The following is an 18,261-nucleotide window of genomic DNA, read 5'->3' on the forward strand; positions in this document are numbered from 1 at the left end:
GTGGAAAAGCTTTGGGGAGTCAGGACGTGAGTTACTTGCCGCAGAATACCCAGCCTCTGAGCTGCTCTTGTAACCACAGTATTTATGTGGCTGGTCCAGTTAAGTTTCTGGTCAATGGTGACCCCCAGGATGTTGATGGTGGGGGATTCGGCGATGGTAATGCTGTTGAATGTCAAGGGGAGGTGGTTAGATTCTCTCTTGTTGGAGATGGTCATTGCCTGGCACTTGTCTGGCGCAAATGTTACTTGCCACTTATCAGCCCAAGCCTGGATGTTTTCCCGGTCTTGTTGCCTGCAGGCACGGACTGCTTCATTATCTGAGGGGTTGCGAATGGAACTGAACACTGTGCAATCATCAGCAAACATTCCTACTTCTGACTTATATGTTTTTGATGCAAAATTTATATAAAATATCTGAATTTAAAGTAGAAATAATAATTCTGTGTAATGTGTTTTTATTTTTTCTGTAGGGGTTTGCCAGACAGTAAAAGTAACTTGCTGAGATTTATTCAGGAGGTACATGGGCACTATCTGCACCAGCGTCCGCTTCATACACCCATCGTGGTCCACTGCAGGTAACCCTGATTTCTAACCTCATGGAGGTGGAGAATGATTGTGTGGAATGTTATGTTGAAGAATTTAAGTGCCTCAACCTAATCTTTTAAATGCAAAACGAAAGTGAATTGTAGGTTTTTGCAGCACAGAAGGAGCCCATTCAGCCTGTCAAGCCAACTAGTTCACTGATGTCCTTCAGGGAAGAAAACCTGTTGTCCTTATCCGGTCTAGCCAGATGTGACTCCAGTTCCACACCAACATGGTTGACTCTTAACTGCCCTAAGAAGTAGCCTAGCAAGCCACTCATTTGTATAAAACCGCTACAAATAACTACGGCTCGGTGCCTGCCATGATTGGGCAAATGAGCTGCTATTGTAGCTCCACACCTCCAAATAGTAGAACCACTAATGAGTGCGATATGGTGTGTGTCTGTTTTGAGGAGAGTGGTGGTAATGCACTCTCAGTTCATATGATGAGTTTTGCTGCTCACTACCTACTTGTGAGGAGCTTGTGATACCTGCTCTGCATTTGGTGAGATCTCAAACCTGTGCTTGTTAACTGTCTGATCAATTAGTGAGTGTCCTCCTTGGGGTCTAGGATCAAAGGAAACATATCTAAATGTGGCAGCTTGAAACCAAGCTAACCTTCTGTGGTGGATGTGGTAATCGGATACTAAATGATACTGGGGCTAAAAGGGTCAAATTATGAGGACAAGTTTCATAAACTTGGATTGTATTCCCTTGAGGTTAGGAGGTTGAGGGGTAATCTAATTGAGGTGTTTAAAATGATAAAAGAATTCGATAGTAGATACAGATTTCCTCTAGTGGGGGATTCCACAACAAGGGAGCACAATCTTAAAATTAGCGGAAGGCCATTTAGGAGTGAAATCAGGAAGCACTTTTTCACGGAAAGGATAATAGAAATCTGGAATTCTTCCCCCCCCCCCACCCCCACCAAAAGGCGCTGGATGCTAGGTCAATTGAAGTTATCAACACTGATATCGACAGATTTTTGTTAAGTAAGGGTTTCGAGGGATACAGAACAAAGGTGGGTAAATGGAGTTGAGGTAGAGATCAGCCATGATCTAATTAAATGACAGAACAGGCTCGAGAGGCTGCCTGATCTATGCAGGTCCACAGTACTCCAGGCACTGTGGATGATTGGCCAAGCAGACTGGCTCACTAATGGAGGAGTAGACCTGTCCTGGTAGCTGGAATTCTTCCTACTCTGCTCCAGGTAATCTTGCAAGCCAATGCCTCAACAGTTATGGTAGCCCTAGCCGAACAGGCAACTAGAAGTGACTCCGATGTAGGCGCAGTTTTGATTTGATTAAACTCCACCTCTGCCCCTGCATCCACTTTGGGGGTTGGTGGAAGGATCTCTAAACCTTGGCTTTGCCCACCTGTGCCTGTGTGTCACCCTACATAGAGAGTGGGTGCACTCCATAATAGGCAAATAGAATCCTACAGTCGGGTGTAGATTTCTCACACTCTTAAATGTGATGATGACTTTCCATGTATATCAGACAACTGGCTCACCAAAAAATAAGTGTTTGATCTGTTAATTCTTTTAGCTCTGGAGTCAGAAGAACTGGCGCTTTCTGTCTTGTCTACGCAGCTGTTCAAGAAGTAGAAGCCGGTAATGGGATCCCTGACATGTCTCAGATTGTGCGGAAAATGAGGCAGCAGAGGAAGCACATGCTTCAAGAAAAGGTGAGGTGGTGGGGTTTAGCTTCCTGTCACTCGAGCATTGCGAGGGGAAGATTACAAAAAGGTTTGACCCTGTTGCTTCTTACAAAAAGATGTTGGAATCTTCTCTTGAACATCAAAGTTGAAAGAGAATGCTCCATATTGGAGAGAGTGAAACGACTAACTATAGATTGTGACCTTTATCAAGCCCTTTATTTATTTTGTCTCCCCACCTTCCCCCTCCTATTTTTCCCATTCCTCTCCTGAAGGAGTTGACTCTTGCTGAGATGTGGCAGCCCTCCGATATCTTGCCCAAGTAGCCATTCCTTTGTGATCCTTACCGTCACCATTAGTAGGCTAACTCAGCATGAAATGGAGATCGAATCCAAGATCTTCTGATCTGTATTGCTTAGTATTACACTGGTTCTTTACCCATTAGAAGAACTATCTTCTGACCTTTCTAACTTCCTGTTGTGGTGATGTCCAAAATAGTGTCAGCAGAACAGAAATGGTTCAATGATTCCGCTAAGAGGTGGCATGTCAGGGAATTGAGGTTGACAATCTGATTGGACATCATGTACATTTTGAGATTCTCCAATCTCACAAGACAAAAACATAAACAAAAAGATTTTGCAAGTAATTGGTTTGGAACTAGTGCACACTAGAGATGTAATTGGTTGGGTGCGGAGCTGGCTGTGCACCGTCACCAAAGACACTAGATTATCTCAGCATAACTTGTCCCTCATGGCTCATACCTGTGAAACAGATTAAGAAGGTCCATGGTTTGATCCCTGGTCAGATCTAGCTGATCTCTGACTGGGCCATGAAGTAGGGCTGTACGGTTGGCCTTCGTGCTCAGAACTCTGGCACTAGGAATGGCAACTTGGGCAAGATGCCGGTGCATATGGAACTGTACTCGAAGAGATTGTGTCTTCAGGAAGGTGGGAATGAATTGGGAGGAAAAATACTGCAGACATGGTGAGTTATGGTAAAGTGCTTGGGTGGTCCCTACTTTTCTCACCTTCAGTGATGTCTATTCCTTACTGTGTTGGGGTGAATTCCCAATGTATAAATTATCAGCTTTGGGAAAATGTGCATGTGACATTCAGCAAATGTCAATGTCAAGAATTTTCAGATCAGGTATGGCCCTAATAATGTACTGTGACTACAAACTCTGTGGAGGCTCCAAAACCCCTCCAGTGCAAAGTTTTTTTTTAAATGATTCCGGCCAACCTTGTGGCATCTAAATGGCACTGCCAGTTCATGACTAAAATGGTTAGAATCATAGAATGGTTACAGCACAGAAGGCAGCCATTCGGCCTATCGTGCCCATGCCAGCGCTCTGCAAGAGCAACCCAGTTAGTCCCATTCCCCAGCTCTTTCTCTATAGCCTTGCAAACTTTTTCCCTTCAAATATTTATCCAATTCCTTTTTGAAAGCCACGATTGAATCTGCTTCCACCACCCTTTCAGGCAGCGCATTCCAGATCATAACTACTCGCTGCGTTTAAAAAAAGTTTTTCCTCATGAAGCCTTTGGTTCTTCTGCCAATCACCTTAAATCTGTGTCCTCTGGTTCTCAGCCCTTCTGTCAATGGGAACAGTTTCTCTTTATTTACTTTATCTAAACCCTTCATGATTTTGAACACTTCTATCAAATCTCCTTTTAACCTTCTCTGCTCCTAAGGAGAACAACCCCGGCTTTTTCCAATCTATCCACGTAAATCTTTTCTGTGCCCTCTTTAAGGCCTTCACATCCTTCCTAAAGTGCGGTGCCCAGAATTGGACACTACTCCAGTTGTGATTGAACCGGTATTTTATAAAGATTCAACATAACGTCCTTGCTTTTATACTCACTCGCTCTATTTATAAAACCCAGGATCCCATATGCATTTTTAACTCTTCTCAAACTGTCCTGCCACCTTCAAGGATTTGTGCACATAAACCCCCAGGTCTCTCTGTTCCTGCACCCCTTTAGAATTGTACCATATAGTTTAAATTGTCTCTCCTCATTCTTCCTGCCAAAATCACTTTGCACTTCTCTGTTAAATTTTGTCTGCCATGTATCCAGCTAGTCCACCAGCCTGTCTAAGTCCTCTTGAAGTCTATTACTATCATAGAATCATAGAAATTTACGGCACAGAAGGGGGCCATTCGGCCCATCTTGTCTGCCGGCCGAAAAAGAGCTATCCAGCCTAATCCCACTTTCCAGCTCTTGGTCCGTAGCCTTTAGGTTACGGCACCTCAAATGCACATCCAAGTACTTAAATGCAATGACTTTTTCTTCCTCTACCACCCTTTCAGGCAGTGCTTTCCAGACCCCCACCACCCTCTGGGTGAAAAACTTTCTCCTCAACTTCCCTACAATCCTTCTACCAATTACTTTAACTCTCTGCTCCCTGGTTATTGACCTCTCTGCTAAGGGAAATAGATCCTTTCTATTCACTTTATCTAGACCCCTCATAATTTTATACACCTCAATTAAATCTCTCGTCAGCCTTCTCTTTCCAAGACAAAACAACCCCAGCCTATCCAATCTTTCCTCAGCTAAAATTCTCCAGCCCTGGCAACATCTTCATGAATCTCCTCTGTACCCTCTCTAGTGCAATCACATTTTTCTTGTAATGTGGTGACCTGAACTGTACGCAGTACTCTAGCTGTGGACTACATAGTGTTTTATACAGTTCTAGCATAACCTCCCTGCTCTTATATTCTGTGCCTCAGCTAATAAAGGAAAGTATCCCATATGCCGCCTTAACCACCTTATCTACCTGCCCTGCTACCGTCAGGGATCTGTGGACATGCACTCCAAGGTCCCCCTGTTCCTCTACATTTCTTGGTATCCTACCATTTATTGTGTATTCCTTTGCCTTGTTTGCCCTCCCCAAACGCATTACCTCACACTTCTCCAGATTGAATTCCATTTTCCACTTTTCTGCCCACCTGACCCAGCCCATTGATGTCTTCCTGCAGTCTACAGCTTCTTTCCTCAATATCAACCACACGGCCAACTTTTGTATCATCTGCAAACGTTTTAATCATGCCCCCTACATTGAGATATACCACAAAAAACAAGGGACCTAGTACTGAGCCCTGCGGAACCCCACTGGAAGCAGCCTTCCAGTCACAAAAACATCTGTCAACTATTACCCTTCTCTTCCTGCCACTGAGCCAATTTTGGATCCAACTTGCCATTTTCCCTTGGGTCCCATGGGCTTTTACTTTTCTGACCTCCTTTACTATCCCCCTCACTGTTTACTACACTTACAATTTTTGTCAACTGCAAATTTTGAAATTGTGCCCTGTATACCAAGTCCAAGTCATTAATACATATCAAAAAAAGCAGTGGTCCTAGTACTGACCCTTGGGGAACATCACTCTATACCTTCCTCCAGTCTGAGAAACAACCGTTCACCACTACTGTGTTTCCTATTACTTAGCCAATTTCGTATCCATACTGCCACTTTTATTCCCTGGGCTTCAATGTTGCTGATAAGCCTATTATTTGGCACTTTATCAAATGCCTTTTGAAAGTCCATATACGTAACATCAACCGCATTGCCCTCAACAACCCTCTCTGTTACCTCATCAAAAAACTCAATCAAGTTAGTTAAACATGATTTGCCTTCAACAAACCTGTGCTGGCTTTCCTTTATTAATCCACACTTATCCAAGTTACTTAATTTTGTCCCAGATTATCATTTCTAAAAGCTTCCCCACCACCGAGGTTAAACTGACAATCCTGTAGTTGCCGAGTTTATCCTTACATACTTTTCTGAATAAGGGTGTAACATGTGCAATTCTCCAGTCCTCTGGCACCACCCCCATATCTGAGGAGGATTGGAAAATTATAGCCAGCACCTCTGCAATTTCCATCCTTACATCCCTCAGCAGTGTAGAATGCATCCCATCCAGACCGGGTGACTTATCTACTTTAAGTACAGCTAACCTTTGTAGTATCTCCCCTTTATCAATTTTTAGCCCACCCAGTATCTCAACTACCTGCTCTTTCAGTGACTTTGGCAGCACCTTCTTCCTTGGTAATAGCCATGCCCTCTGTCTCCTTTTTGGTCCCTAATCGGCCCCACCCCTCACGATCCATTTACTATTTATATACCTATAGAAGACTTTTGGATTCCCTTTTATGTTAGCCTCCAGTCTATTCTCATACACTTTCTTTGCCCCTCTTATTTCCTTTTTCACTTCCCCTCTGAACTTTCTATATTCAGCCTGGTTCTCACTTGTATTATCAACCTGACATCTGTCATCCTCTCCCCCCCCCCCCCCGCCCCCAACCCTTTTCTGCTTCATCTTATTCTCTATCTCTTTCGTCATCCAGGGAGCTTTGGCTTTGGTTGCCCTACCTTTCCCCCTCGTGGGAATGTACCTTGACTGTACCCGAACCATCTCCTCTTTAAAGGCCGCCCATTGTTTGATTACAGTTTTGCCTGCCAATCTTTGATTCCAATTTACCCAGGCCAGATCCATTCTCAACCCACTGAAATTGGCCCTCCTCCAATTAAGTATTTTTACTCTAGATTGCACCTTGTCCTTTTCCATAACTAATCTAAACTTTATGATACTATGATCACTGTTCCCTAAATGTTCCCCCACTGACCCTTGCTCCACTTGACCCACTTCACTGCCCAGAACCAGATCCAGCAATGCCTCCTTCCTTGGGCCGGAAACATACTGATCAAGTATGAAAGTTCTCCTGAACACACTTCAGAAATCCTCCCCCCACCCCCCCCTTGCCCTTTACACTATTACTATCCTAGTCTATATTAGGATAATGAAGTCCCCCATTATCACTACTCTATAGTTCTTGCACCTCTCTGTAATTTCTCTGCAAATTTTCTCCTCTATATCCTACCCCCTAGTTGGTGGCCTAGCCCCTACTGATGGCCAGTAGTGTAATGGTGCCTCTTGTTTCTTAACTCTAACCAAATAGATTGTCCTTGACCCCTCAAGGACTTCCTGTCTCTCCAGCATTGCAATATTCTCCTTAATCAATACTGCCACACCCCTCCTTTTTCTCCTTCTCTATCTTTCCTGAACACTTTGTATCCAGGAATGTTTAGTACCCAATCCTGCCATTTTTTGAGCCAGGTCCCTCTTATCACCACTACATCATATTCCCATGTGGCTATTTGCACCTGCAGCTCACCAACATTATTTACCACACTTCATGCGTTTACACACATGCACTCTAAACCTATCTTAGACCTTGTATTCTCTCTTACTATGATCCCACCCAATACTGTACTATTTCTTACTCTAGTGCTATCTGTCTTTCCCAATCCTTTGTGCACCTTGTTTCTTCTTTCTAATGCTACATCCTGGTGCCCATCCTGCTGCCAACTACCTGGTTGTTGTGAACTCAATCTCCTAAAAATTAGCTTGAGGATGAAATTTTTTTTCTTTGAGGGCTTCATATGTCTGGGAGAGTGACACCAAATACGACAGGAATGTAAACTTGACAAAATGCCTCAATCCACTACATGTATTTGTTGTTATCAGTAGTTTCTAAAATGTGTGTAGGTGTAATTTATTTGCCAAAAATATTACCGTATGCATTTCATATCCTGCAAATGTCATGTTTATCATGTTCAACTTTTTAAAAAAAAAAATCACTTGTAAGCAAATCCAAAATATTCCAAGTTGATAATTGCACTTTATATATCAGACCTGATAGAAATAATTCAAAATGAAGTATGTTTTTACAGAGCTATGGATTCCATTATTTATTAAAGCCATTGCCCATGGCAAGTGATTCCTAGTCTGGGCTGAGTTAGTTGCTGATGTCAACAATTAGGACATGAAGATTGGCCTCTTCCCATAGGATTGGGAAGAGAGAGAAAAATCAGCGTGTTTTCCCACTCCTGATCAGATTGACCATCTCTTTCTCCCCCCTCCCCCATGCTCCCTTTGGAATGTATGTGTGTTTGGATGTTGGCAAGATTGGCTTTGGCTACAGTCCCAGCACCATCGAATTGTCTGCTGACATTCACTTTGACGGCTCACCTTGGCCACTTGTGCTGATTTTCTACATATGCGCTGCTGGTGTGGAACCACATGCTCACCTGCTGCTCCCAACACTGGCTGAGCATATCAGCTACTTTATGTACAGTGAAATATTGTACTCCTTAGAAACCTTGTCTACCTGGGTAATTTACTGTAGGCAGCCTGGGATGTTGAAGCAGCAATTGTTTGTACAGTTTCAATAGGCTTCAAGAGGACATAAGCTGGTGGAATGGGCGGACACATGACAGATGAAATTTATCGCAGAAAAGTGCGAAATGATACATTTTGGCAGGAAGACTGAGGAGAAGCAATTTAAACTAAACTAAATGGTACAATTCTAAATGGGATGCCAGAACAGAGAGATCTGGGGGGTATATGTGCACAAATCTTTGAAGGTGGCAGGACAGGTTGAGAAAGCAGTTAAAAAAGCATACGGGATCCTGGGCTTTATAAATTGAGGCATAGAGTACAAAAGCAAGGAAGTTATGTTGAACCTTTATAAAACACTGGTTCAGCCACAACAGGAGTATTATGTCCAATTCTGGGAACTGCACTTTAGGAAGGATATGAAGGCCTTAGAGAGGGTGCAGAAAAGATTTACTAGAATCGTTCCAGGGATGAGGGACTTCAGTTACTTGGATAGACTGGAGAAGCTGAGGTTGTTCTCAGAGCAGGGAAAGTTAAGAGGAGATTTGATAGAAGTGTTCAAAATCATGAAGGGTTTAGATAAAGTAAATAAAGAGAAACTGTTCCCATTGGCGGAAGGCTCGAGAACCAGAAGGCATAGATTTACGGTGATTGGCAAAAGAACCAAAGGCTACATGAGGAAAAACATTTTTACACAGCGAGTAGTTATGATCTGGAATGCGCTGCCTGAAAGGGTGGTGGAAGCAGATTCAATCATGGCTTTCAAAAAGGAATTGGATAAATACTTGAAGGGAAAAAATTTGAAAGGCCACGGGGAAAGAGTGGGGGAATGGGACTAACTGGATTGCTCTTAAAAAGAGCCGCCGCGGGCTCAATGGGTCTAATGGCCTCCTCCTGTGCTGTAACCATTCTATGTTTCTATGGTTTGGGGGAGAGGTGTTAATGTATAAGCGCACAAGAAATGCAATCCTTGGAGATGGCTGCTTTTATTCTAGTCTGTGTTGTGTTTCATGGTTTGTAGCTCCACCTGAAGTTCTGCTATGAAGCCATCCTCAAGCATGTGGCACAGGTTCTACAGAGGCATGGAGTTACCACTAGCTTTTCCAGCAAAGCACCCAGCAGCTCATCTCAAAAGGTACAGAAATATACTTGTATTCATAGAGTGCCTCATCATGTCACCGAAACATCTGTGTTTCATGCAACTAAATACTTTTTAAGGATTCGGTGAATGTTGTCTAGCAATAACTTCTACTCCAGAACAATCCACAATAGGGTACAGAACCCATTTTGATTTTGTTGTTTCTATAGCCATGCTAGCTTGGATCAGTTGGTGGAACTCTTACCTCCTGGATCAGAAATTGGTGGGTTCAAGCTCCACTCCAGGACTAGAGTTCATATTTGAGGCTGGAACTTCAGTGTGGTACTGAAGGAGTTCTGTATTATAGAAGGTGCCACCTTCACATCAGACAGTAAACCAAGACTCCGTCTGCCTGTAAAAAAATTTGGTGGTACCATTTGAAGACAAGTAAGGAAGTTCTTCTAGCATCTCAGCCATCCTTGCTGTGTTGAAATTGAGACAAGATGCACTGTTTCCTAAACTTGCATTCATTTCCTGGATCTCAAAACTGTAGAACTCCATTTCTTCCACAATCTACAGGCTTCCAAAATCAAGTTTGGCGTCACCGAATCACTGCTTCCTGATTTGCCTACTCTTCTAATCTCAATTTAGTGGCCAGCACTGTAGCTCATCAGGGCTTCTAGGGTGGGGAGGGGGGAGAAACTTAACATTATGATTGTATGTATGTGGAGAGTACATTTGTTCAGTTAGAAAGAGGGCTGTTTTCTCTCGAGTTCATTCAAGTTTTTTTTCTGCCTTGCAGGTTTATACCCGCCAGGAATCGCAGGACTTAGTACTAGGAGGCGATTTGCCAATTAGTTCCATCCAAGCCACGATTGCAAAGCTCAGCATCAAAACGTCAGCTGGGATCATCGGAGATGGTAAACTGAATTCGCTGCCTTCGTTTGACCTGAGTTTTGGTATATGGTCCGATTCTCAGCCTACTGCCTTACCAGTGTCTGCCGATAGCCTACTACAGCAGGACCTCATGGTTGAGGTCACTAGTGCAGTGACAGAACAAACTGCACCGTCACAGATGACGCCACCAACTCAACCATTGGCTGCAGAAACGAACAAAGTGAGCTTGGAGAGTTGCGGTTCAACCCAAGAACAGGATGAAATGAAAGTGGGCCTAGAGAATCACCCAATCGCTTCTCAGCCGGCCGCCACCAGCCACATAGCGAGCACAGACACCAAGGCCTCCTCGCTGGATCTTTTGGCCACCTTGACCGCCGAGGCCTTCACTCTAGACACCAATCCCCGGAACAGGCAGAAGATCAGCAAACACAACTTCTTGCAGCCCCAAGACGGCCAGGGCCTTCAGGCTGCTCAAACCGGCGAGGACCCCCTGAGCCTTCTGGATCCACTCTGGACTATAAATAAAACGTGATCAGTTGGTTGAGAAGAACAAGATGATGGGCCAGGGGCCTTGGGATTTGGAGGGCACATTTTTTTTTTAAAAAGGGCAGGGTAACAAGAAACCTGATCGGCCTTTGTATGGAAGTATGAAAAATAGAGACAGGGTGAAATTACCTGCTAGCTCATTGCATGTAAACTGGAAAGAGCAGTGCCCAGCCCTGTATCAAGAGCAAGTCCTAAATGTACAGAGATTAGGAATTGCCTGTTTCCTTCAAACCTACTATTGGTGCAGATAGTAGTAAATTCTTGCTTAAATGCTTGAGTATATGTAAACCACCGTCACCACCTCTGATCCGGCCCAAAAATCTATTTCCGAGTGTCGACATTTTTTTGCCTGGTCTGTTGATTTTGGTATGTTTAACCTCACTCTGCCCTCTGCTCAGGATGTGCTTCAGAAATCCCACACGGGTTCATTTTATTTTAAAATAATTCTTTAAAAAGTAATAGTTTGGAAAGCTCCCATCTCCTCTTTCTTTGGCCTTTGTGTTAATCCTGCTCTTTGTGTGGCCCCTGTTTGGACCGTGGCCCTAGTGCTTATGTACTTTAAGACATCTTCGCCCATGACCCTCTGGATTTGGTCCTTGATGATGCAGGTCTCAAGCATCTTAAACATTGAGTCTTCTCCACACTTTATATCCACCCCATTGTAAAGGCTGCCTTCTCTCCAGTGCCATTCAATGTTGCTTTTCATTTGGTTGCCAGTGACTGGTTTTATTGAAGGGGGTTTATTAGATGACATGGCTTCATTTATTTCCCTCCAGTTTCCTCACCACCTCTCCTGAAACAATGACCCATGCTTTGGCGCTGTTCCACGGGTACTGGCCATCCTGCAGTACCTCACCTGAGTCTGTTTCCTTCCTGTGTTGTGTAGATAGTGAGTGTCTACAATCTACTTATCTAAATGGGTGAATTGAGGCTGAGCCCTGTCTCTGTCCTGTCTGTGTATGTGTGTTTTCCAGTACGGGTACTATGACAGTGATGGGAACCCTGGTTGATTTTTATATTTTCTGACCCTATTACAGCGGTACTGAGGCCAGTTGGAACGGTCTAACTGTTGCCCTGCCTGGGGGGGGTTCCGTTTCTGCTGGAGTGGTACTTTATAATTGACAGGCTGTGTCTTGCAGTTTCATATATCTCTCGTTATTAGGTCAGTAACTGCTGATTCCTACTGTCGTTGGGTCTGCCCCATTTATACCGCGGGGCAGATTTGCCAACAGTGGGGAAACTGATCTCAGGTCAGAAACTATTTTAGTTCAACAGCACCATTAGTGCTAAGTCGCATCTGTGTTTTGAATGTCCGCCTGGGACTTCCCCAATATTAGGGAATGATTCGTGCTGACCAGCACCGCCAAAACTCAATGTTGACTTGTGTAGGTGGGATGAGAGATCCGCTCTTCCAGATGAATGGACTGATGATCGCTCCTTACTTAGATCAGTGATCTGTCTGTTCCAACACCATTAGAAGGTGCAAAATCTTCCAGCCTTGCGCAAATGCTCAGCTGGTGGTTTGCCTGCTCTCAGATCATCATGGTCTAATAGCGATGTTTGGTGCTGCCAAGAATCTCTTGTAGCTTCAGCTTCAACTTGCATTGCCTCAGTCTCAGATCCACTTTCAAGACTTGTCAACAGGTCACTCAATCACGTCAGGATGCAAACTAAATGATGTCAGAGCCTGAGTGAGGCCTGTCACATTGCTGCTGCATACACTGCTGGTCCGAGGGTGGCTGAGCAGAGTGTCAATCTGCTGTTGCTCTTCTTTTCCAACCCACCTTAATATTCCCAATATAATGGATAAATTCCTTAGATGCATTACAGCGAGGGTTTTGGTAGTTAGTACGGAACACTGCTTAAGTGTAGTGCAATTATCTTTCTCATTGGAAACCAACTCATTTCTGTTTTTAAAAAAAAAACAGCCTCCAGTGCATTGTACTGCCAAAATTCCATGAACTTGAAGTGGGAGTGATGGCCACAGAATTTTAAAATGCAGCATTCTCGGAGTGCTATCATGAAGACTGCAGTGATGCACTTGAATGATTTATACAGTTTGAGTTACTCTGTCAGAAACTTAGTATGTTGCTCTCTGTATAACTGGACCTGGTTGGCTATCAGCTGGGAAGGGAGGAGGAAGAGGTCTGTAGGGAAAAGGAGGGGAAATGTGACTTGGGTAGTTGCTTAGTACTTGGCTGCTATTGAGCATCACTTCAGTTGGCAGCGGGGCTTGTACTTAACTGCTTCCCCTGTTCCCCACAATGAATTTACAGTGTGTTTCAAAACCAAAACTAATTGCACTAAATCACACCTATAATAACTGGACCAAGTCCTTGTTCTGAGCAAGTGTCTAGAAATCACATTAGAATTGCTTTACCCTTCTTTCCAGCTAAATTTCAGTCCTCTTGCTATTTATTCAACTGTCCAGCAGATGGCAGTCTGTGAGCTCAGCTTTTTAGTTTAAAAAAAAATTAAAGAACCATTAAATTTGCAACAATTTTAACGTGAATTTTTTTATCTCCCTCCGGGGTCATTGACATAAAACAGTGGAGATGCTCGTTAGAGTCTTAGTTCTACCTCTGTCGCAGGTTTGTGTATAACGTTCCCTCTGTTTCTCTCACACATCCATCATCCCATCACAATTTGTGCCCCCCCGTCACAATAGTGCAGGGATTGTGGGGAGCCTGTGCCCCTCCGCTCAGTGAAGCAGCATGTTGGCCGCATGTAACGCCACTATCTTGGTGTATTGCCAACTGATGCTGTATTGGTGAGTTTCCGTTTGTGGGGTCACTGTTCCCAGTAGGCACACAGTAGTACCCCAGACTTCATACACCATTGCGGTGCAGAAGTTCAAACACAAACTAGATGTGCGTGTCAATAATTTCATTAAAGGTGAAAACTGGGAAGGGGAATGGGTAGTAATTTGAGTATTTTACTTTTGGCCAATGTCCTGTTTAAACGTGGACAGCGGCCTTTTTGATTTGCAAAAAGCAGCACAGAAATAAAACCTCAAATCAAATGATGTACATAAATACCCAGATCGTTTTAGAATTTGATTGAGAAAAGGAAAAAAAAGCTTGTTTATATAGCACATTTCAGAAAAAAAGACCCAAAGAGCTTTTCATACACTGAATTACACTGTGCAAAAGTTAATGAAACAAAAACAGAAAATGCTGAAAACACTCTGCAGTTCAGCCAGCATCTGTGGAGCGAAGAGTCCACACCTGAAATATTAACTTCTCTGATCTCTACAGATGCTGATCGGTGTTTTCTGTTTCAGATTTCAGCATCTGCAGGTTTTTGCTTTTTAATTGTGCAGTTGCTGTGGGAAAATTATCAATGAATAGAGCATGAGGCAGGTGTGGGTCAATAAATGGAATTCCAGCCAGAGTTGTTTTAATGGCTGTACTAGAAATATCATTGCAAGGACTTAAATCAACACTTCAACAAGATGCAATTCTTTATAAATCAGGGCTATCTGAACTTCTGATCCTCGAGGGCTAATAGGTCCATACCAGGAGCCTCAGCCACGTATGAAGTTTAAATCTGTGTTCTCAATAATTTGTATCCATCTCAACTTGTTGGTGTTAACAGATCTAGGTTTTCTGATTAAAGATTGTTTCCACCAGTAAGGTGACAGCTAAAAACAGCTTGTACTAAACCTCCTGGCCCACAAAGTTCAAACAGGACAAACTAGTGAGTCAGAAATACAAGTGCATATAGGATTGAGTTACCTAGAATTGAAGGACCAGATTCCCAAGCCTCAGAAACCCCTTCAGTCAATGATGCATTCCTCCCCCCACCCCCCCACTACTTTTTATTTTCATTTTTCTAACCTGCTCTTCCTGTGTAATTGAAACATTATAAAAGCCAAGGGTTTCAGGTACCAAGTTTGCCCAGATTTTCAGTAAAATATAATGGCACTTGCATTTCCAGAAGTGCCTTATGACATTTAAAAAACATTGTCAAAGTACTTGGAGAGCAAAGGATCATGATGTCTTAAATTGGCTTTTCCAAAGTCTGCAAACGAGTTAACCACTTGTACGGGGATATACATTATGCATTGTTTGTTGTCGCACATAGAACAAATTGGAAAAACCATCACTAATACATATGAGATCAAGGAAGAATGAAAAGTTGCCTTAGTAGATTGTCTCCCTTTGTAACTCAGATGGGACACATCAGACACTACACTCTAGATGAGTTGATTTTTGCTGTGTTTTTATTGTCTTGTTTCATTCAGTAAAGAGAGCTGTGGGACATTATAATCCTATGAGTGAATTGACTTGATAACTGCAAGTGAGTTACGAGTGGAATTTCTATCGTCTCTCAAGGCTCCTTACGTATTCTATCTGTAATGCACAGTTGGGTTGCAATAAAGTCTGATGGTGTTGGAGGGGGGTGAAATGTTCTCACTATGTCCACTTGAACTGTGAAAAAGCACCTTCAGGACAATTAGAGATTTTGCCTTTCTGAACTTGGGTTGTGTCTGGAGAGAATATTGCGTAACAGTAGAATGGAAGCAAGTCTGTCACTGGTGATAGCAGCGAGCACAATTTGACGTATCACACAAGTAGTGTGTCAGTACAACATTTAAGGGTATTGGCTTGTCAAGTTTTTCCTATAGGGAATTGGTATGGGTGCATTAAAGCCTAGTTTTAAAACACGCACCAAGGTGAAGGTCTTTCACTGTATGGGACTGATGGCTTCAATTGGGAGAGTACACTTGTCATTAATGTCTTTAAATTAAACAGCAAGCCTATGTTAAAATGACATCGGGTATAAGAATATTGGATGCAGTTGAATTGTGCTAACTGGTTTTACAATATGATTATAACATTGCTTCCAACTCAGTTTGTATAAATCAATCTGGGTGGGAGGAAAGGAGAGAAGATACTTTCACTGTCTATGCAACTGAGTATAGGCCCTACCATGGAACCGCACTGTGTCACGAGATTACCATGCTGCAGTGTGATAGAAATTGATTCTGGCCATTTACTTTCCTTCTCCTATTGGCCCTCATTTAGCCTCAGTCTGGGGTACAATAAGGAGGGGAGCTCCATAGTGGGAGGCCCCTGACACTTGCCCCTTTCGACCCCAGAAACTTGAGAATCTGTTTCATGTTTACGTTTCTTGAAAAATGCCAATTTTTTGGTGGCAAATAATTAGAATTTGATCCCACTCCAAAGTTTGGAGGAGGAGTCAACACTGCAAATTTGGGGATGAGTCAGTTTGCACTTACTGTTGGCCTCATTTCAATGGATTAAATCAGAGTTTGAGTTCAGTTGGAGATTGGTGTCTGGCCAGACCAGCCTAGTCCTCTTCACATCTGAGTGAATTTAGGACTTTTGTGGGTACATAGTCGCAAATGTTGGGGCTCTGCTTGGGATGGGTGTTGGGGGAGGGAGGATGCCCATATCCTAACCCTCAAATTGAACAACCATCTGTACTGCAATCTGTCAGTTCTTTTATTTTCAAATTGCTCTTTAGTCCTTGCGAACTATGTGCACCTGAACTCTGCACAAAGAAAGCCCTGGATTGTTACACAAAATTACTAACGAGTTGTACAAGGAAGCTTTATTAATGATTGTTTTAATTTTTGTTTGTAAAAGATACTGCTCTGCTATTCTGAAAAATGTGAGTTTCCATTCCTTTGTTTACAGCTCTTAACCATTTTTGTTTAATCCTTGTTCTTTTGTACATGGTAATCCTTCTTATTACCTTTAAAGCCTGGAATTCTGTGCTATCAGCATAGCGACAAGTGGGACTTCATTGTTAGTTTAGCACATTGTGAATTGGGGGAGGGGGGAGTGTTGGGTCTTTAATGAGACTGATCCATCTCTTGCATGTGTACAGTGTCTAATAACAAACACTAAATTTCAATGGTACATTCCACTGTAATATAATTATGCTATAAATAACTATTTGGTTACCTTATTGTGTCTGGTTATTTCCAACCCCCCCCCCCACCTCCCTGCTTCACCCCTTGTTCACCATACACTGTTGTAAATTCTATGTAAAACTAATATGTGAACAGAGAAACAGGCCATTTGGCACAACTGGTCTGTGCCAGTGTTTATACTTCACCTAACCTTATCTGTATACCCTTCTATTCCTTTCTTCCTCATATACTTATCTAGCTTCCCCTTAAAGGCATCTATCCTATTTACCTCAACTATTCCACATTCTAACCACTCTCTGGGTAAAGAAGTTTCTCCTGAATTCTTTATAGGATTTATTAGTATATTTATGGTCCCGAGTTTTGGACTCTCCCACAAGTGGAAGCATCTCCATGTCTACCCTATCAAACCCCATCATACTTTTAAAGACCTCTATTTGGTCATCCCTCAGTCTTTTCTAGAGTAAAGGGCTCCAGCCTGTTCAGTCTTTCCTGTTAGTTATAACCTTAGTTCTGGTATCATCCTTGCAAATCTTTTTTGCACCTTCTCCAATGCCTCTATATCCTTTTTGTAATATGGAGACCAGAACTGTACACAGTATGTGTGGCCTAAACAGGGTTCTATAAAAGTTTATCATAACTTCCCTGCTTTTTGGCTGACAGCACTGGATTATATTTTAAATTTCACATAGTCTTCTCTTTCCCCACCGCCCTCCCCCCCACCCCCCCCAAACCATGCAAGAACCCCCCTGACTATTGCTGGCATATGCTGTGATGGGCACTGGGTACTCTTTGGTACTTTGTCCAACTGTCCTTCGTGTGTGTGCATCGGCAGTCTATTTGGTCTTGGGGGAGCACTACATCCTAGTGCCCATCCTGACATTCAAATCTATGCATTTTTTAGCAGTTATTGTTTGGGTTTTTATATAATCCAGTGCTGTCTATTATAAAGCTTCTATTGCTGCCTTTACTGAGAGCAACTAACTCAGCACAGACCGGGGATCAAACCTGAGACCTGGTCTGTACGGCTCTTTAGAAGGTTGCTGGGATCATGTATTAGGTTACAGGAATGCTTTGACCTCCACTCACATTTAAATTGGTGAAGCATCTATTGTCTTTGTAGTGGTCGTCACATATCTGTACCCTGATGTGCACAGTCTACAAGGTCATTGTGCAGTAATTGTAAACAATTTTACAACACCAAGTTATAGTCCAACAATTTTTATTTGAAATCTACAAGCTTTCGGAGGCTTCCTCCTTCGTCAAGTAAATGTTGGACTATAACTTGGTGTTGTAAAATTGTTTACAATTGTCAACCCCAGTCCATCACCGGCATCTCCACATCATTGTGCAGTAATGGTTAAGTACTGTACCAAATTGGTAATGCAGAGTGGCACTGAGTCATATGACTCAAGAAGGTCTCAGAT

The 18,261-nt window shown here is 42.9% G+C and overlaps 1 protein-coding gene across 1 annotated transcript in view; it reads left to right on the forward strand.

The window, feature by feature from the left end:
* The window catches only part of ptpn23a (protein tyrosine phosphatase, non-receptor type 23, a), a 115,643-nt gene extending 98,776 nt beyond the window's left edge, over nt 1-16,867 (forward strand). The window contains exons 22-25 of the mRNA XM_067978769.1: nt 470-574; nt 2,128-2,266; nt 9,433-9,546; nt 10,292-16,867. Coding sequence (XP_067834870.1) covers nt 470-574; nt 2,128-2,266; nt 9,433-9,546; nt 10,292-10,918 — 985 coding nt within the window. The 3' untranslated portion in view covers nt 10,919-16,867. The remainder of the gene's footprint in view (nt 1-469; nt 575-2,127; nt 2,267-9,432; nt 9,547-10,291) is intronic.
* Nucleotides 16,868-18,261: the final 1,394 nt, after the last annotated feature.

This window comes from Heptranchias perlo, chromosome 3, assembly GCF_035084215.1.
Source record: "Heptranchias perlo isolate sHepPer1 chromosome 3, sHepPer1.hap1, whole genome shotgun sequence".
NCBI lineage: Eukaryota > Metazoa > Chordata > Chondrichthyes > Hexanchiformes > Hexanchidae > Heptranchias > Heptranchias perlo.